Source organism: Podarcis pityusensis, assembly GCF_964106645.2.
Source record: "Podarcis pityusensis genome assembly, chromosome: 4".
Taxonomy (NCBI): Eukaryota; Metazoa; Chordata; class Lepidosauria; order Squamata; family Lacertidae; genus Podarcis; species Podarcis pityusensis.
The window spans coordinates 5576243-5597100 of NC_138027.1; the positions used below are offsets into that span (position 1 = coordinate 5576243).

At 47.8% G+C, this 20858-nt stretch overlaps 1 protein-coding gene and 1 long non-coding RNA gene across 4 annotated transcripts in view; both read right to left on the reverse strand.

Annotated features, from left to right (window-relative positions):
* Positions 1 to 299: 299 nt before the first annotated feature.
* On the reverse strand, positions 300 to 4094 carry LOC308475464. Its single transcript, XR_013985224.1, has 2 exons — positions 3955 to 4094; positions 300 to 3913 (listed from the first exon to the last, which is right to left on the reverse strand). It is a non-coding gene; the product is annotated as an uncharacterized lncRNA (long non-coding RNA).
* A 360-nt stretch (positions 4095 to 4454) lies between these two features.
* The window catches only part of ARRB1 (arrestin beta 1), a 118890-nt gene continuing 102486 nt past the window's right edge, over positions 4455 to 20858 (reverse strand). For 2 of the 3 annotated variants that reach the window (XM_081002233.1, XM_081002231.1), the window contains exons 10-16: positions 20175 to 20247; positions 17974 to 18111; positions 16248 to 16331; positions 15743 to 15766; positions 9770 to 9840; positions 7437 to 7488; positions 4455 to 5993 (exon numbers count right to left, since the gene is read on the reverse strand). In XM_081002233.1, the coding sequence (XP_080858359.1) occupies positions 5882 to 5993; positions 7437 to 7488; positions 9770 to 9840; positions 15743 to 15766; positions 16248 to 16331; positions 17974 to 18111; positions 20175 to 20247 (554 nt within the window). In that variant the 3' untranslated portion in view covers positions 4455 to 5881. The remainder of the gene's footprint in view (positions 5994 to 7436; positions 7489 to 9769; positions 9841 to 15742; positions 15767 to 16247; positions 16332 to 17973; positions 18112 to 20174; positions 20248 to 20858) is intronic. The other variant, XM_081002232.1, reaches the window with a different exon arrangement.

Sequence of the window (20858 nt, forward strand, 5' to 3'; positions counted from 1 at the left end):
CTGTAATTTGGTTCAACGGTTTGCAGCTTTTATTTCACCCCGCCGCTCCGCATTACTGTTTTCCATGGGGACTTTTCTCTTTTCAGCGCTGACACTACATGCAACAAAATATTTGATAGGAAGTTGAGGTGGGGGAGAAACATCTGGAAGACACCAGGCGGGGGGGGGGCTGCTTTAGTCATACCTGACCAAATACAACAAAAAAGGCATTCCCAGTGTCTGTCGTGGGCATTTCTGGCAAAACAACTCCGGTTCAAGTAAGAGAGACACAAAGGAAGTCAGGGACCCTGCGAGAGCACTTTGTATTTTTCTAAGATTAATAAACTAGAATAATTTATTTGACAAAAACACAGAAAACGTCACGGATACAGTGGAGGAAGCCAAGGTGTTTTCCTACCCCCCCCTTAAAGAACAGTACAAAGGAACCACGTTACAAAACGGACCACCTGGTTTGCTTAGCTAGAGTTTGCAAAGGGCTCCCTTCGCCCGGGATGCCTTCAGCCTTCCTCCCCCTCTCTCCCAGGGAAAGGGGCGGCCGTAACTGTGCTCTGCTTGCCTCTCAAAACCCCCAAATGCACACTTATTAGCAGGGGCCTCCAAGACCCAAAACGGTTCTAGCAAATGTGGAAGCTGCAAAAAGTCAACACAGCAACGTGAAACACAATCGCGGCTGGGACCGAACACCAAACCTGGGCAGGCGCAGTTGTCGCTGCTGCTGCTTTTGTAGAAAGCTTGGGAAGGGGAACTGTGGAGCCATCTAGTCCAACCCCCTTGCTATGCAGGAATATTTATTGGGGGTATTTAATAGAGTGCTTTTTGCGAGAAGAAAAGAAAGCCATTGGAAAGCGGTTTTGTGAAAACTCCTCCTCCACTTTCTTGAGATGGCCTCTCTTGCCTAAGACTGACCCTAAAGGGAATTCCATTAACCGGCAGCTTGGTTTGATTTCACTCCACACTTCAGTGGCACGATTCTGCCCATCAAACTGTTTCTAAAAGCACAGAAGCAGGAAGGACCTGATTTTTCCCCTCTTGGTCAGAGGGCAACCTCACTAGGTTGTTCACTGGAGGAAGACAGTTTGAGCATACTGCATTCTACATATTACTACGTGTTTTGTGCTTTTCTCTTGTATTTTATACGTTGCGAACTGCCTTGAGGTCTTCAGATGAAGGGTGGCGTGCAAATTTAATAATGAATAATATACATACTTGGCCAATTGTTTCTACCGATTTCTCATACTCTAATAATAGTAACTACGACTGCAGTGGTAATATCTGTTCTGCGTGCAAAACTGAAATCTAGCCCTTGTAAATGGAACGAGGAGTACAGGAAGCTTTTCCAGGCAGCTGATTTCTGCAAGTGTTCGAGGCACGCAGATGCTGCTTTGGTGCAGCTGAGCCAAAACATCTTGGAAGACATTTTTTGCGAAGAAGATCTATTCCACTTTCCCCTTTTCCTCAGCTCCTTGGGGAAAGAAGGCTGCTTTGCAGAACGGTCTCAAAATCTTCCCTAGCATAGCAGGGTTGGGCTAGATGGCTTTTGGGGGGCCCTTCCAACTCTGCAATGCTATGATTCATCCCCTGGAGAAATTCAGGGAACCGGTCCCCAGTCCTCTGCTGACAAATGGCAGCGGAAGAGGCTCTACGTGCCAGATTAGTAAAAGCACATCATTCTTTGGGATAGACAAAAATCTTGCCTGCCATCCTTTCGTTGACAGCAGACCTCCTTTCTGACGTTTCTGGGTCATTTGGAGAAAGCCTTGCTGCTCCCCCTCTTCCTTTTTTTATTTTTTAAAGTATTTTCCAGTACAGTGGTACCTCTGGATATGAACGGGATCTGTTCCGGAGCCCCATTCACATCCTGAAGTAAACGTAAGATGTGTGTGCATGGGTTGCGTTTTGCCGCTTCTGTCGTGTGTGACGTCATTTTGAGCGTCTGCGCATGCGGCGAAACCTGAAAGTAACGCGCTCCGTTACTTCCGGGTCGCCACGGAGCGCAACCCGAAAATATTCACCCCGAAGCTACTTCAACCCGAGGTATAACTCTATTCAATACACACAGCATACTTTTCCATCATGCAATATTTACATACTTCCCAACCCAAGACTCCCAAAAGGCATTCTAGAATTAACTTGTTTTGCTGCATATCAAATAATTTATCCACCCTATTTTTTTCTCTTTCATGTCTTCGCTCACTGTTGCTCATAAAGTTGCCCTAACTTGAAATTTTGGTGTAGTATCCCCTCACAAGGGGAAGAAATGGAGGCAGTGAGAGATTTTACTTTCTTGGGCTCCATGATCACTGCAGATGGTGACAGCAGTCACGAAATTAAAAGACGCCTGTTTCTTGGGAGAAAAGCGATGACAAACCTAGACAACATCTTAAAAAGCAGAGACATCACCTTGCCAACAAAGGTCCGTATAGTTAAAGCCCTGAGTGCTCACTGGACGGACAGATCCTGAAGCTGAGGCTCCAATACTTTGGCCACCGCAGGAGAAGAGAAGACTCCCTGGAAAAGACCCTGATGTTGGGAAAGATGGAGGGCACAAGAAGAAGGGGATGACAGAGGACGAGATGGTGGGACAGTGTTCTCGAAGCTACCAACATGAGTTTGACCAAACTGCGGGAGGCAGTGGAAGACAGGAGTGCCTGGCGTGCTCTGGTCCAGGGGGTCACGAAGAGTCGGACACAATTAAACGACTGGAAACGATGCCTTATGAGGAACGGCTAAGGGAGCTGGGCATGTTTAGCCTGGAGAAGAGGAGGTTAAGGGGTGATATGATAGCCATGTTCAAATATATAAAAGGATGTCACATAGAGGAGGGAGAAAGGTTGTTTTCTGCTGCTCCAGAGAAGCGGACACGGAGCAATGGATCCAAACTACAAGAAAGAAGATTCCACCTAAACATTAGGAAGAACTTCCTGACAGTAAGAGCTGTTCGACAGTGGAATTTGCTGCCAAGGAGTGTGGTGGAGTCTCCTTCTTTGGAGGTCTTTAAGCAGAGGCTTGACAACCATATGTCAGGAGTGCTCTGATGGTGTTTCCTGCTTGGCAGGGGGTTGGACTCGATGGCCCTTGTGGTCTCTTCCAACTCTATGATTCTATGATTCTATGACTAAACAACAAATCTTTTTAAATGCCCCCCTGAAGCTTTCCTACTTGCCCCTTATCTGCCTGCCGCCTTGGTTCCTTATTTTGGGCTGTCGTTTGCTAGTTCTGCAAATTCTATCAGCTCATGCAGCCATTGTTCATTTCCTGCAATTCCTCTTTCTTCCCAGTTTCTAGCATCAACCAGCTGCTCCTCTTCTCCCATAGGGCGAAAAGGGCTGTAGCAAAAGAGCCTAACTCCTTTGCATGCAAGTGTTCCCAAGGCTCCATCCCCAAAGGCGTCTCCCACCAAGAAAGGGCCAGGCACTGGGATCCTTTGCCCAAGTCCCTGAGAGACCAGCTGGACAAATATCACACCTGATAGAAGTCTTAGGTCCCTGTATCTTTAATGCTTTTGAATTCTGGCGCTGGAGGAGACTCTTGAGAGTCCCATGGACTGCAAGAAGATCAAACCTCTCCATTCTGAAGGAAATCAGCCCTGAGTGCTCACTGGAGGGACAGATCCTGAAGCTGAGGCTCCAATACTTTGGCCACCTCAGGAGAAGAGAAGACTCCCTGGAAAAGACCCTGATGTTGGGAAAGATGGAGGGCACAAGGAGAAGGGGATGACAGAGGACGAGATGGTGGGACAGTGTTCTCGAAGCTACCAGCATGAGTCTGACTAAACTGCGGGAGGCAGTGGAAGACAGGAGTGCCTGGCGTGCTCTGGTCCAGGGGGTCACGAAGAGTCGGACATGACTAAATGACTAAACAACAACAATCTTTAATGGGGGGGGAGCCTCAGGCCGAATTTGGCCCGCGACGCCTTCCCCCTTGGTCCATGGGGCTGTTTTGGCCAGACCACACCCGCCTGACCCTACACCTGACGCTGATTTATGGCATCAGGTGTGAGGCAGGTAAATGCACGGCGGGAGGGGATTCGCAGGTGAGAGAGAGAGAGAGGGGGGGGGGACTCCAGCCAGTGCAGACAGTGCTGAGATGGATGAACCAAGCCCACCTCTGCTGATTTATTATCAAATTTATTAGGTTTCACCTGTCGAGCTCAGGGAAGTTCACAGCATAAAAAGACAACATTCCTGGCAGGCAATTTTGCCTGTTCGAGAAAGAGAGAGAGCCTGTCTGTGATAATGGCACCAACCTCACAGGTGTCCTTCCGACCGCGCCAACCTGCAGAAACCGGCAATGCTACAGGTGCCTGTTCCACACTGGTAAGAAATCAACATTTTAATGTGACGGCTCCCATACACTTTGGAACTCCCTGCTCATTGATACCGTCCTATTTTCGGTGCCTGCCCAAACCATTCTTATTTATAGACAAGCCTGTCCGGACAGGTGGAACGTCAATGCATGTTTTAGTATGTTCTCAGTTTATTACATACTTTCTCTTTCAAAATATCAAAGAGATTCTTTTACTGGTAATTTTATCGCTTCGTTCTCTTTGTAAACGACTTTCAGGTTTGTTTTTGTTTGTTTGAACAATCAAGCTGTATATATTTTATGGAATTAATAAGATAACAAATGCATAGTCCTTGCTCACTGAAATCACATTGTGTGAAGAAAGAGACCCCTCACCCTGCCTGGCGATGGAAACATGAGTGGCAGGTTTTGCTCTCCAGTCCAGATTGGCTTCTCGGAGCCGAATGTAGCAAATCACAGCATTCGAACCCAGGGCAGTAACTCCCGGGAGCTGCAGCCACCCCAAAGCACAACCTTTTCAGGGGCTGGAATCGGAGCAACTTCACCGAACATCTTTTGCACGTTCCCTTCCAGCTCTGCGATTCTATGAAGCTAAAGCGTCTAGAACATGCAATACGGGTTTGGAAGGGAGAATTCTCCAATTCTGCAAAACCGGACTGCTGCCTTTGTTCACCCCTCATCTCAATTCCATCAACTTGTGCATCTTTTTCTATCTTGTTCCATTTATCTAGAGATGATGGGGAATGAGCCTGCCGATAAACTCCCTCACTGAGTCATAGCCCCTCCTTGGACCTGGGACAGCTCAGTGGGTGGAGCATGAGACTCTTGAACTCAGGGCTCCACATTGGGTAAAAGATTCCTGCATTGCAGGGGGGTTGGACTAGATGACCCACAGGGTCCCTTCCAACTCTACAATTCTAATATTCTAAGCATCTCAAAAAGGCCCTTGGGGCAAGAGATGGAAAACCTGGGAAGACAGTACAGCACTCGACTGGATCCGACCCAAAGACCACGGCAGCCAGCTCTAGGCGTGCCGCCTCCTGGCTTAACAGCCGACAGGCCTCCAAAATCGCCTTGGGAACTGTCAGGGCGAGAGGCGCCCATTGCTGCATCTTGTGGCAGGGGGTTCCGCAGGTGAACGGAGCGAGGTGCGAAGCAGCAGGGCCTGGAGCCAGTGGGGTGGGGACACTGGGATGGAGCCCCCAGCAGAAAGCAGAGCACAGTTACCAAGCAAGGCCGCTGCTCCTTCCTGGGCAAACGACGACAACGACAGAAAACACGCACACACAGCCCCCCCTCCAGCGTGGCTCACAGGGGGGTGGGCATTCGCCCTCCTTGGAGGCCGCCAGAAAAATCTGTGGCTCGCAGAGCGGGTGGGAAAAGAACCCAAGGCTCTTGCAAGCTCCCCGACTCACCCCACAGGTTCCTGGTCAGTGTTTTAAAAAACAAAGGAACTCGACCCCCCACCCCAAACCCGGAGAAAAGAAAGAAACCTTTATACAAAAGATAAGAAGCCTAGTGCTCAGGTGTCAGGACTTGGAAACGGAGAGAGAGACCCACGGGGAGGAGATCCAGTTTATCTGTCGTTCAGCTGCGGGGAGCTCATCCCGTCGTCGTCCTCCTCCTTCTCGTCTTTCACCCCCTTCAGCCTCTGGCGGGCAAAGTCCTCAAAAACGATGTCATCATCACTAGTGGAAGAGAAAAAGTGAGAGGGAAAATGGGCCAAGAGCCGCAAAAAGATGGAACATGGGGCTAGGAGTAGGCAGGTACCTCTGGGGCAGTTGCAGAAGCGCAGAAATGTAGAGGTGGAAGCAATACCCCAGTGATATCACTAGGCAAGAAGTGAAAATGGGCAAAGGGGCCCCCTCTTGGTTGTTCCACTGCACTCAGAAGTGGGGAGAATGGCAGCCTGGGAGAGGGCCTTCTCCGGGGGTGGCCCCAATACTATTTTTTTTCCTCCGTTGCATTCTCTTTCATTCCGTGCTTTTGGCTTTCAACAGTTCACAAGTTGCTGGGCACTTGTTGACATTTGTACACCGCGTTAGGAGACATATTTTGTAGAAATCTACGTAAACGTGCAGTAAAAATAACGATAATCATAATGAATTGCAAGCAAGTTGTGGGCAACAACAGATTTCCTCCAAAAAAGGCTAAATCCAGAGGAACTGGGGGGAAATATGGGCGTTTTGATGACAACAATATATTGGGGGCCCTGCAGACCCCTGAGTCCCCATCCCATAATAACCCCCATCTGGAGGCACCCAGAGAGAGACTGGGAAATGTGATATTAAACTGTGGTCTTCCTCTCCTCCTTTCCCATTGAGAAACTTTCTTTGTTTCCTTATGAAACTTTCAGCAAACTTTTGTGCATCCCGATAAGAATTTGGCTGGGCTGTTCTATGATGTCTCCTGAATTGGGGGGCGGGGGAGAGATTATTTGCCCCAACCCCCACATTTCTGTCCTACCAGAAACCTGAGCAAGCGAAGTCAAGCTGCAAGATCTAACCGATGCTTCGCCTCTGCTCAAACAGGTGCTGCATGTTTTCGGTTTGTTACCGAAACCTGCAAAACCTGTTGGATCAAAGGTGAAAAATCAGGGGCGAAAGCGACAATGGTGCATGGCCTGTGGCCCCAGGCGCAGAGCTTCTCTCAGGCCACTTTCTGCTCAGAAGCAGCAAGCCTGGGCACAGCCCAAGAATTGTAGCGGTGGAAGGGACCTCTCCAGGTCATCTAGCCCAACCCGATTGCAGTGCAGGAATCACCCTGCCCAAGGGAACACAGAAGCAACCGCTGAGCAAAGGCAGAGATTAGGAGAGCTCTTACTGTGTTTTTCCTGCTCCGTGGGACATGCAGAAGAGGCGATGGTTGGGAACATGCAAAGGAGGGGAGGGGGGAAAGAGAAGAAAAAAATGCAGTTTTCGTGTTACATGCAAGAGCGTTAGAAGGAAGCTGCCGCAGACCTTTCCATGGAGGATGGCAAGTTAGTCGGTTAGCGAGTGGCATGCGGAGGAAGTGAGTTGACTCCCTATCGAGCTACATGCAGATGATGGAGAGACATGCAAAGGATGCAGGATTCCCCATGTGGACGTCCCCCCCCCCATCGTCCTCCCCCCACAGTGAGTCCGGCTTACTTCGTATCAAGCTCTATGAGATTTGTGTCAATTGGAGCTTCATTTTCTGGAACTGAACAAACGGAATCAGGGCAAACGGTTAGTTTTATCGAGCGGCGGAAGTCAGCCATTATTTCCCCAACATCATCATTATTATTATTATTATTATTATTATTAAGAATTTATATACCGCCCTATACCCGAAGGTCTCAGGGCGGTTCACATAAAAGGATCACAGTACAGTCATACCTCGGGTTACAGACGCTTCAGGTTGCGGTTTTTTTGGGTTACGGACTCGCCAAAACCCAAAGTACCGGAACAGGTTACTTCTGGGTTTCGGCATGCATGCACAGAAGTGCATGCACAGAAGTGCTAAATTGCGCTTTGCACATGCGCAGAAGTGCCAAATTGCAACCCACACGTGCACAGACACTACGCTGCGGGTTGTGAACACTGCGGGTTGCGAATGTGCCTCCCGCACAGATCACATTCACAACCCAAGCGTCCACTGTTTGCCATATTTTCCTGTGTATAGCACCCCCTCATGTATTTTTGGGGACCGCAACAAATAAATTTTTAGAGGAGAAATTGCCCAGAGTTATTGAGCTTTTTGGGGGGGGGGAGGGTACCAGCCCCCATCATTCCTAACCACTGGTCCTGCTAGCTAGGAATGATGGGAGTTGTAGTCCAACAATAGATGGAGTCCCAAGCCTGTGAAACTGGCTCGTTCTACTGTTTGGAAGAACTCAGTCCTTTGGTATGGCAGGACCTAAACGTTGGAACTCCCTGCCGGTTGACATTGGGAAGGCTGCTCTGGGGCACAGGTCCTGTCGATGCACAAGCTCCGTCCTAACAACCGCGCTGCCGTGGAACAAGTTCGGGCTTCCAGCCTCATGGCTGAAACTGGGTCCTTCCAAAGCGAGATGCTCCCAACTGTGGGATGTAATCCGCTGGGAGCAGTCAAGTACAACATTCCTTGTTTTCCTAGAGTGGACATGCAAGGGGATGTTGGTCCACCCAGTCGAAACTTCCTGTTCCTCTTGGGCTTGAGCATCCCCTTCCCCTGCATGTGACTAGAGGTGGGTGTGACCTTACCTGTCCAGGTAACAAAAGGACGAGTCACCCAGCACTCTCTCCCTTTTTCACTTCAATCTTCGTTGGACCAGCTTTTTAGCTAGGAGTGCTCTGCTAGCTAGCAGAAGCACTGGGATTATTCCCCCATATGGGGTAGATCCACATGTACATATTTGTAACTAAGCCTGCCTTCAGGAATCCAACTGTGAACTGATGTAAACTTCTTTTATTGACTTTAAATAAGATTGCCGTGTCTTTATTCTTTTAAGAGGGATTAAAGGGAAAGCCACTCCGCCCTTCGGAGGAGGTGGAGTTGCGGTCTTCACGGCCCCAGCCCCCGCACGATTGAGGGGATTCCCGGCCACATCACCTCCTGGCCAGCCAATCAGCTGGCTGTGGGGGTGTGGCCTGCCTTGTTTAAAGCAGGATCTCCCTCTTTGCCACCTGCCAGCTGTTCCTGCTTTTCCCACCCTCCCTCCCTATAAGGTTCTCGTTCTTAGACTTTGCTGTGGAACCTTGGTTGGTCGCCGTTGAGGGGCCTGGTAGAAATTTTTTCCACTTGGCAAATTGGCACCAGCCACTTGGTTTTTGCCTACCTCATAGCAAATCATCACTTTCTTGGTACTGGCGGCTAGGCATTGGTATAGTTTTGTAGATGGAAGAGGGGAGGTAGCGCCATCACCTGCCCCACATATTGAAGGGTAGTCCATTAAAGGATTCTGGGGGGCGTGGCCCTGTCCGAAGCATAGGGAGGTGAGGGCCTAAGGCATGCCCCCTATCGGTGACCCTGGGGGAGTTCCTAGTTGATGTGCATCAGCAGGACTCCCCCTACTGGTGGTTAACCCTTCCTGGACTTCAAGCGGATGGGCTGAGGTCGGATATGGTCAGTTAGGACCAATGCCTAAGCCAATACCTGTAACCAATAAAGTTGTGGCCTTTTTTAGCCCATTAACCTTAATAATTGTGTCATGTGTCATTATTTCCACAGGGGGTGGGGGGGTGGGAACTAGCCATGCAACTTACCAGGAATGCACAATTCAATCTGAGACAGACTGAATTGTATAATAGTGAGAGGCCCACACGAGCCTGCAACCAGCTATCTGCTGTGCATGTAAAAAGGGGGGATGTAAAACACTGCTGAGTTATAGAACTTGCTAGCGTCCATTAGGAAGGATATTAATAAACAATCTGTCCTCTCCTGCCACCCTGAACATTCCCACACCAACGAGACCCCCACCAAGCAGAGCCCCCTTGCAGAGTGGGGCAGACACTCAACTCACCGTCCCGTTGCAGAGGCTCCTCCTTGGGTTTGGGGTGCATGAGGGTGAATGGCAACTCCACAGCCACGTCGCTGGAAAGAGAGACAAGAGAGTGAGCAGCCCCAAGGAGCGCCCCAAAACAGTCCGAGTTAGTTTGCTCAGGCTCTAGCAGCCTCTTCCGCAGCCTGCAGCACCCCCCAGATGTTTGGGACCACGACTGAATGGCTGTGAGGGGCTTGAACAAGGAGGAGGGGGACTGCTTTGCTGGGATTGGGGGGGTTGCAGTTCCAAAAGTCAATACAGTGGTACCCTGGTTCTCAAATGCCTTGGTACTCAAACAAATTGGAACCCAAACATTGCAAAACCCAGAAGTTAAGTGTTCCGGTTTGCAAACCTATTTTGAAATCCGAATGTGCTCCGTTTTGAGTGTTACGCTGAGGTCTGCCTGTTTTTGCTATTTATTTTGCGTTTTTGTGGCTTTTTTTGTTTCGTCTTTGTGACTGTGTGGAACCCAGTTCAGCTACTGATTGATTGATTGATTGATTGTGTGACTGCAGTACATTGTTGATTGCTTTCGTTTTATGGATCAATGGTCTCGTTAGATAGTAAAATCCATGTTATATTGCTGTTTTAGGGGTTGTTTTTAAAAGTCTGGAACGGATTAATCCGTTTTGCATTACTTTCTATGGGAAAGCGCGCCTTGGTTTTGGAACAATTTGGTTTTGGAACGGATTAAGTTTGAGAACCAAGGTACCACTGTAACTTGATTGTTTGGTATGGCGGCACCTGCACTTTGGAACTCCCTGCCTGTTGACGTGAGGAAGGCACCTTCGCGGTGCCCTTTTCAGCTTTTGTTTGGGCAAGCCTACCCAGATGTCTAGAACATTGAGTTTGAATGCATTATTAGTCTATTGCTAACTTTTTGAAAGTCTTAAACTATTGCTGTCAATTTTTTCTTTTAGATGACTTTTCTCGTTGCGTTGCATGAAGAAGTACTTTCTTTTATCCACCCTGAACCACAGAATCATAGAATTGTAGAGTTGTAAGGGGTCCCCAATGGTCATCTAGTCCAACCCCCTGCAACGCAGGAATATGCAGCTGTCCCATGCGGGGATCGAACCTGCAACCTAGGCAATATCAGCACCACGCTCTAATCATCTGAGCTAAGCCTGTCCAGACACATGGACATCACAGGTTTTTATTTCTTTTTAGCTAGAGTTGATTTTTGAAATCGCCTTCCGAATGCTTTTAAACACCGGTTTGTAACTGTGTGCGGGGTTGTAATCCACGATTTAAATGTTTTAATAATAATAATAATAATAATAATAATAATTTATTATTTGTACCCCGCCCATCTGGCTGGGTTTCCCCAGCCACTCTGGGCGGCTGTGCTTTTGCCTTGAAGTCTTCTTATGGTCGAGGGATATAGAAAAGTTGTTAATAAATAAATGGCGCCCATCATGCAACTGGTCCCGTCCAACTCTACAACTTCCATGATTCTGCGAATTCGGTTCCAATGGAGTACAAGTGTAAAGTTATTGCCCAGGACAGGAAAATAATGGGCTGGCTCTTCTCTGCCAGCAGGAGGCGGCATTGAGCTAAATCTCTCTTTCTGCATGGATCTGAGATCAAGATGCACCCAGCTGATCAGAGGGAGCTGCTTTTGGGGATGCATCTTCTTGGGACTTGAGCCCTTAACTCGCTGCAGCATCTCAGTTTTATGCTGCCTGCTGTCATCAATGAATCAGGGTGGCTGAGAGAGAATGCTGAGCCCTTGAAACGGGAGGAACCTCTCAAAAGCGAAATCTGCCGGAGACAGCGAGGAAAAGCAAGAGGTTTGGAGCGTTTGCACCCGGAGCACCTCTGGGTGGGAGGACAAGACGTGGAAACTCATGGGCGTCCAATGAAGCTGAAGGCTGGAAGATTTGGGATGGATAAATGAAAGCACTTCTGCACACAGGTGATCTGCGGAACTCCCTGCCACAGGAAGCAGAGGTGGCCGCCAACCTAAATGGCTTTAAAAGAGGACTAGGCCAAAAGGCTAAACTAATTGTAAATAATGCAGTGATGGAAGAATTTAAGATAGAAAAAGGGACACGACAAGGTTGCCCAATCTCCCCATTGCTTTTTATATCGGTCCTGGAGGTCCTGCTGAATATGATTAGAAGGGACCAGTTGGTTAAAGGTATATAAGTCGGAGCCAAACAGTACAAATTGAGAGCATTTGCAGATGACTTAGTATTGACGTTACAGGAGCCAGAATCTAGTACTAAAAGGGTTTTAGAACTGATTCAAGAATTTGGTCAGGTTGCAGGATTTAAACTGAATAAGTTAAAAACCAAGGTTTTAGAGAAAAACTTAACACCGATTGAGAGAGAGAGGTTTCAGAATGAAACAGGTTTAACAGTGGTTAAGAAAGTGAAATACCTGGGGATTAATATGACAGCAAAAAATGGGAATCTATTTAAAGACAACTATGAAAAATGCTGGGCTGAAGTGAAAAAAGATTTAGAAATTTGGTCAAATTTGAAGCTTTCACTGCTGGGTCGTATTGCTGCGATAAAAATGAATGTATTGCCTAGAATGTTGTTTTTGTTTCAAACATTGCAAATTGTGGACAAAATGGATTGCTTCAAGATGTGGCAGAGAGACATTTCTAGATTTGTCTGGCAGGGCAAGAAGCCCAGAATAAAATTTAAGATATTAACTGATGCAAAGGAAAGGGGTGGATTTGCCCTGCCAGACTTCAAACTTTACTATGAATCAGCAGCTTTTTGCTGGTTGAAAGAATGGCTGCTTCTTGAAAACACTGACATTTTGGACCTAGAAGGTTTTAACAATGTATTTGGATGGCATGCATATCTGTGGTATGATAAGGTCAAAGCACATAAAGCATTTAAAAACCATATTGTCAGGAAAGCATTGTTTAATGTTTGGAAAGATATAAGGATTTATTGGAAAATAAAACCCCAAGGTGGCTGTCACCGATGGAAGCGAAAGCTCTGAAAAAGCTCAATATGGAGGCCAAATGGCCGAAATATTGGGAAATTTTGGAACAAGATGGAGATAGACTGAAATTGCAGAGTTTTGAGAAATTAAAAAACAAAGTGCGAGACTGGCTTCATTATTATCAGATAATGGAGGCATATAATTTGGACAAGAAAATTGGTTTCCAGGTGGAAAAATCAAAATTAGAAACAGAACTGTTAGAACCCAAAACTAAGATTTTGTCAAAGATGTATAATTTGCTGTTAAAATGGAATACTCAAGATGAAATGGTGAAATCTGCTATGATCAAATGGGCACAGGATGTGGGACATAACATAATGATGGCTGACTGGGAACAGTTATGGACCACAGGTATGAAGTTTACGGCATGCAATGCCTTAAGAGAGAATATTATGAAAATGATATACAGGTGGTACATGACCCCAGTCAAGCTTGCAAAAATCTATCATTTGCCCGATAACAAATGTTGGAAATGTAAAGAAACTGAAGGTACATTCTTTCACCTTTGGTGGACGTGCCCAAGGATTAAGGCTTTCTGGGAAATGATTTATAATGAAATGAAAAAGGTATTTAAATATACCTTTCTCAAGAAACCAGAGGCCTTTCTCCTGGGCATGGTTGGCCAATTGGTGCCAAAGAAGGATAGAACTTTCTTTATGTATGCTACAACAGCAGCAAGAATACTTACTGCAAAGTATTGGAAGACACAAGATCTACCCACCCTGGAAGAATGGCAGATGAAGGTGATTGGACAACATGGAGTTGGCGGAAATGACTGGCAGAATCCGAGACCAGGGAGAAGAGTCGGTGGAAGAAGATTGGAAGAAATTTAAAGACTATTTACAGAAATACTGCAAAATTAATGAATGTTAGAATGATGTTGGATAGAAATTAAGTGGTTTTCAGCTGTAATACTACAAGGGAATATGAAAAATGGGTTATTAATAGGTAAAAATTTAACGCTACAATACTTTAAGATTAAAGATTAAGATAAATAAAGAGGGTATGGATTTGCTGAACCAACAATTCGAACTGGAATACAAAAAAGGGAGGCGTGAGGAGGTCCGGGAAACAAGCTAACGAAAAATATGTAATGGAAAGATTGAGTTGTTTTTAACCATTTTTATTTTTTGTATTTTCTTCTTTTTTATTTTTATTTTGTAACATTTTGAAAATTTCAATAAATATCTTATAAAAAATAAAATAAGAGAGGACTAGGCCATTTCATGGAGGGGGGTTATCGATGGCTACTAACTAGGACGGCCAGGCTCTTCTTCACAGCTGGAGGAAGCAATTGCAGGAGGGGAGTTTGATCCTAGGTTTGAATCTCGCTTACGGGTTTCCCTATGGAGCATCTGGCTGGCCCCCGGGAGAGCAGGATGGGCCACAGGTGAGCCCTTTTTGTGTCCTTCTGTTCTTCATTTGGCCATCCAGAAAGAGCTCCATGAATTTGCCTGTTCCCCTTTCTGTATCTAGAGAGAGTTGTGCTGGATCAGACCCAGACCCCATCTTGTTGCCAATGGTGGATAACCTTCTTCTTCTTCTTCTTCTTATTATTATTATTACCCCGTCCATCTGGTTGGGTTGCCCCAGCCACTCTAGGTGGCTTCCAACAAATAAATCCTTCTGGGAAGGCCACAAGAGGCCTTGGTTGGGGATGGAAGGGAATTGTAAGTCAACTGCAAGAAAGGAGATTCTCACCGAACCTTAGGAATAACTTTCTGGTGGGGAGGGCTGTTTGACCACGGAATGGACTCCCTTGGAAGACAGTGGAGGGTTTTTTTTTTCCAGAGGGGGGCTGGATGGCCATCTGCCCTGGATGCTTTACTTGTGATTCCTCAACTGCAAGGGGTGGACTACATGGCGGCTGGGGTCCCTTCCAACTCTATGACTCCAAGAGCTACAGGATTGCATTACAAGCTAGCACATGGCGACGGCGCAGCTGCAGAATCTGTGGAGGTACCTCCAGCAGAGCCATGGGGTGGGAGGTTTTTCCGACGGCGCAACCGACTCCCCTGAGAGGTGGTGAATTCCCCTTCCTTGGAGCTTTCTAAGTCCTCAGATGGCCACCTGCCCAGATTCCTCCACTGAAGGGGGTTGCACTAGAGCAGGGATCGGCAAACTAAGGCCCGCGGGCTGGATCAGGCCCAATGGCCTTCAGGATCCACCCTGCGGACTGTCCGTTCTGCAGAGTTCAGAGTTGGGACATCAGAATTGGACATTTGCTGATTATACAAAGCTTCACAGCTTGCTCTCCGCCGGGTAAAGTCTGGCCCCGTGATTCATTTTAGGACTTCCAGAGACTTTGGTTTGTTAGTTTTGATGTTTTGAATTATTCCATTAAGTTTTTCACATTGTTATTATTTCTGGCCATTGTGTTGCTTCTGATATTTCTGACTCATATTTTGCAACATGGAGGAGGAAGGAGGCTGGGCTAAGCTGGCTAAGCACCATTTTAAGCAGCCCCTCTCCAGAACAAGCCCTTTCGCGCCGCTCAACTTCCCTCCGCCGCCCTAGTGCACCTGTGGGCCAGAGAGCAGAGCAGACGAGCTTGCTAGCCTACTCACGAGAAGCAGCAGAGGCGGTGGCGGTGGCAGCCCCTGGGAAGGTAAGCGCAGCGGCTGGGGCTGACTACTTGCCCCTGTCGCCTCTTCTTCCAGCTCCCCACCCGCCCACCACAAGGTCTGAGGGACAGTGGACCGGCCCGCGGCTAAAAAAATTTGCCGACCCCTGGACTAGAGAACCAGGATCTGGAGGGGTACCGGGTGGGGTGTTGAGGCTGGTCCGATGTGGCAGCTTGGAGGGGTCCAAGTGCAAAACGAAAACTTCCGATGGAGGAAGAGAAATGACGGAGATGGCAAAATAAAAAGGAGAAAAAGATGGCGAGCGGAAGATGAGAAAAGTGGGAGGGGTGTTCCCCCCAAGCATGCTGGGTTGGGGTGGGGGCCACGGTCAGCCGCAGCAGGCGGAGTCTGAGGGCGTTACCTGGAGGCAAGGTCTCCCAGCAGGCTGGTGTTATCAAAGGAGATGGAGAGAATTGGTTAGAGGTTGCAACAATCACAGCGGCACAGTCAAGGGGACTGGGATTTGCGTGCAAGCTCAACAAACCCACACTGTTCCGGAGCCTCCGGTTTGCGGAGCCTCGGGGCACAGATCTCCTGGTGCCGCCACCAAGACAGAGGGGATCACTGGGGTGGCGTGGGGCATGACGCAAGGGGGCGGGGTTATCCAACTGGCTTGGCGGCTCATCGGCACATGGGAGCATGCGGAATTGCCGGGTCAGAATTCCCCGGTCCACCACGCAGCCGTTATTTAGATGCCGGCCCCTCAAGTTCAATGGGGCGACCCTAGGTGGCTGTCTCTAGGGCTGCTGCCGGTGATTGTGGACTCCAGGGAAGAGGGCCCTGGAACAGCGATTCAGAGCGCTCCCCAAATCCCTCTAAGTGGAAAGAAGGCATTATGGCACTTTGCAGAACTGAGCAGCACTCACCCGCCGCGAGAGACCACCAGCTTCACTTTTACTTTGTAGGAGACAATGATGCCCAAGACCTCCTTGTTGGCGCCGTCTCTCAACCTGGAGGAGTGAGAGTGTGCAAAAGAGCATGGAGCCAAAGCGATCGTTTGCGGCTTAGGGCCCTCGTATCTACGGGACCGCCTCTACTGGTCTGCCCCACAGAGGACCTTAAGGTCCATGAATAACCATAGTTTAGAGGTCCCAGGGCCCTAAGGAAGTCAGACTATCCTCCACCAGGGCCAGGGCCTTCTCAGTGATGGCTCCGACCTGGTGGAATGCTCTGTCCCATGAGACCAGGGCCCTGCAGGATTTAACCTCCTTCCATCGGGCCTGTAAGACAGAGCTATTCCGCCTGGCCTTTAATTTGAATTCAGCCTGATTTTTTATTTCCCTTCCCTTCCCTCCCCCTTCCCTTTTATGAAGATCACCCACTCTGAGACCCCACAACTAATTCTCCCCTGGCCTCCTCGCTGGCCCAAGCAGGACCAATTCAGCCAGCTAGCCCTGGTGACTATCTTAACGCTTATTAGATGGATTTCCCCCAAATTGATTTCTGAAATTTGAATTTTATTGTTATTCATGTTTTTATACTGTATTTTATGCTGCTTTTACAATTAAGTGTTTTAAATTTGTTGTTAACTGCCCTGAGCCCGGTTTTCTGAACCGGGAAGGGCGGGGTATAAATAAAAATTTATTTATTTATTTATTATTATTGCCGCGTTCGAAACCCCCGAGTGAGATTTGTACAACGTTCCTCTGGGGTGGTCTTTTCTAACGAGCGTTTCCCAGGGCCAGATTAGCAAATAGGCAGAGCAGGCAAGCGACCTGAGGGCCCCGCAGCTTTTAGGGGCCCCATGACGATGGGTTGAAAACATATTGGATATGATCTTGAAAGAAAATTGCAATCAAGATGTGATGGCCTAGGATTCGGACTCAGATGCTGAACCTGAGGAATCCCAGCCTGCACAGGATTCCCCGCCTCCAGAACCAGCTGAGCCGGGGCTGGGGCATGAGCCTGAAGGGTCCTCACCTGTGCTGGATCCTCAGGTGCAGGCACCAGGTGAGTCTGCTCTGGCCCCTGAGGTGATGGAGGACCCATTGCCTGCAGGTGCTCCACTCTCAGCCCCGTCAGGGAAAGAGGAGGTTGCCTCTGGGTCCGGTCTCCCTACAGCCTCTGCTGGGCTGCAGAGGCTCGGGGCAGATAGGCGGAGGGAACTAAGTTCCTGCAGGAGGAGTGCTCGCCTCCAGGCCAGGAGAGGTGAGTCACCTGTGGACCAGGGCCGCCCTGTGCCTCGGGGCAGATAAAAGCCAGCCAGCCCCAGTCCCAAGTTGTGGGAGCAACATTGTTGGTTGCTAGTTCCTGCCAGAACCCTGTCCTGCTTTCCTGCCTGAGCTCCTGACCCGCCCTGGCTCCCTGCTTGCAAGCCTGTTCCTGACTTCACCCAACTCCCTGCCCTGCACCCAACTTCAGCTACTACGGACTGCCTCCACGTTGCACCTTTGACCACGGACCGGACATGGACCTCGCCTCTCGGGTATAGCTGGGCCACTGGCCTGATCCTGCAGCCTCTCCTTCTTAACTGCTTAGCTCTGGGTGCTACACGAAAACAGAAAACACCAAACTCCACCCCCAGTTTGCTCAGCTAGGGAACCTGGCTGCCTCCTCCTTTCCCAACTGCTGGTAGGTAGGAAAAAACCTCACAGTGTGCTAGACGCCAGGTTGGTGTCTTCGTGCTTGAGCTTCCCGTCCAGGGCGAGGCCGCGCTTCTCCCGGTTGTTGGCGAGGAACGGGGTCAACGTGTAGACTTTGCAGAAGGTGGAGCTGGGAGCCACCACGTCGCTGGAGACGGGGATAAAACCACAGATCGGTGAAAGACAGCAAGGCGCAAAGCAAAATGTATAAAGAGATTAATATAACTAACAGTCATTGTAAATGAATACAGACGGACAACAAGAATTGTATAAACAAGGATACAAGGGAGAAGAGGGAGAAGACCAGGGAGAAGAGTCGGTGGAAGAAGACTGGAAGAAATTTAAAGACTATTTACAGAAATATTGCAAAATTAATGAATGTTAGAATGATGTTGGATTGAAGTTAAGTGGTTTCTAGCAGTATAGGTACAAAAGAATATGGAAAAATTGGTTTTTAATATCTAAAAATTTAATGTTATAATATCAAGATTAAAGATTAGGACTAAAAAGGAGGGAAAGGAATTGTTGGATTAACAAATTGAATTGGAATACAAAAGAGGGAGGTATGAGGAGGTCCGGGAAACAAGTAAACGTAAAAGAAGTGAAGAAAAGATGGAATTGTTTTTAACTGTTTTTTCTTTTTTCTACTTTGTATTTTTCTTTTTTATTGTTAATTTTTCTCTTTTATTAATGTGATTTTTCTTCTTTTGAAATTTTAATAAATATTATTTTTTTAAAAAAAGAATTGTATAAACAGAAGGATTTATTTGCTTGTGGATATACAGTCATACCTCGAGTTGAATGTGCTTCAGGTTGAGCACTTTCGGGTTGCGCTCCGCGGCAACCTGGAAGTAATGGAGTGCATTACTTCCGGCTTTTGCCGCTCGCGCATGCGCAGATGCTCAAAATGACATCACACGCATGCGCGGAAGCAACATTCAGGATGCGAACGGGGCTCCGGAACAGATCCCGTTCGCATCCCAAGGTACCACTGTACTATGGACAAATATGGAAAATGAATAACAATATACAAAATGGATGAAAATAATGCCATAAAATTATATGTGATATCAAAAACCAGAAGAAGGAAGAAGGGAAGTCAGCACTTAGGAGGAAGTATAAATGTAAAATGCAACACATTATGTGTATGTGGAGTATGTAACCGGAAAACTAATAAAGATTATTTGGGGGGGGGGGGGGAGAGAAAGAGAACAAGGTGCAGCGGGCTCAAACCTCGACTGCACATCGCTGCAGCTGCCTGGCAGCCATGTTTCCCAGCAGGAAGCCTGGTTGCAGTAGGAGGGAACTGCAACAAGATGTTGCAGCGTGCAGCGCTATCTCCCAAGTATTCCACTCTCTTCCCCTTCCTCAACCGTGAAGTATTCTGTTTGTCCCCCAAATGGCCGACCGGCATTCTGCTACCGCGGTGTGTGGTTAATTCCCCACTGGGCTGTGTTTTTTTGGGGGCAGGAAGGGGGTCTTACTTCAAGGGTTTTTCCTAAGGTTTTTTTTTGGGGGGGGTGTTCTTTGGTACTTCTACAAACCTCAGAGCCCTGAAATCTTGTCCCTGGATGTTGTTGTTTTGCCTACATTAGTCCTGGCACTTGGAGACCTGAAATTTTATCAGTTTATACTAGTGCTGCAACAAAGTGTTGCAGTGTGAAGTGCTCCCTTTCAGGGCGGTTCTGCACTCAATCCTTCTTTCCCAGGGGATTCTGGGAATTGTGGCTCTGTGAGGAGAACAGAGGCCCTCCAACAACTCCCTGCACCCCTGGCCAGCTATAGCCCTCGGGATTCATTGTGGGAAGACATGACGATTTAAAACAGTACAGTTATGCTTTCAATGCATGATGCAGATGCAATCATTTTGCACGTGAACTTTTCCCAAATTCCCAAGACTTCCCAAATTCCCAAGATGGCATTACAAGATGGTGACCCCCAACAGCCGAGCACCCAAGTCCTCACCTCAGTTCATAACAAAATCAAAGCAAGCTTGGCTTCCTCACAGTCAACCCTCTGGTGACTTTTGCCTCTCAGGCTCCAGGCCAACCTTCCCCAACCTGGTGCCCTCGAGACGCTGCTTAATCACAGCCCCTATCCTTCCTGGACATGTTGGCTGGGGCTTCTTCAGACTGTAAGCCCCTTGCGGGCAGAGTCCTGCCTGCTATACGGTGCCCACGTGGATGGAGAAAGCCAAACGACAAAACTCACTCTGCTTCCTCCACTGCGACGGGGCATTTGTACTGGGCTGTGTTGAAGAGGCAGATGTCTGCGTACTGGCGAACTGCAAATGAAAGGAAAGAAAGAAAGAAAGAAAGAAAGAGAGAGAGAGAGAGAGAGGACATTAGATCAGTGGTTTTGAATTTTATTGTGTTATTATCTTCCTTAGTGGGGTGTGCAAACCACTGTTCAGAATAATGCTTTTTTTATTTTTATTTTTATTTTATTATTATTATTATTATTATTATTATTATTATTATTACAGTGATACCTTTAGTTTTGAACTTAATTCGTTCCAGAGGTCCGTTCTTAACCTGAAACAGTTCTTAACTAGAGGCGTGCTTTCGCCGGCACACGATTTCCGTTCTCATCCTGGGGCAAAGTTCACAACTAGAGGTAACTCTTTCAGGTTGGCAGAGTTTGTAACCTGAAGCATTTGTAACCTGAGTCGTTTGTAACTCAAGGTACCACTGTATTATTAATAATAATACTAATAATACCCCGCCCATCTGGCTGGGTTTCCCCAGCCACTCTGGGCGGCTTCCAACAGAATATTAAAATACAATAGACTATTAAACATTAAAAGCTTCCCTAAACAGATACCATATTTTTCGCTCTATAGGACGCACTTTTCCCCCTCCAAAAATTAAGGGGAAGTGTATGTGCGTCCTATGG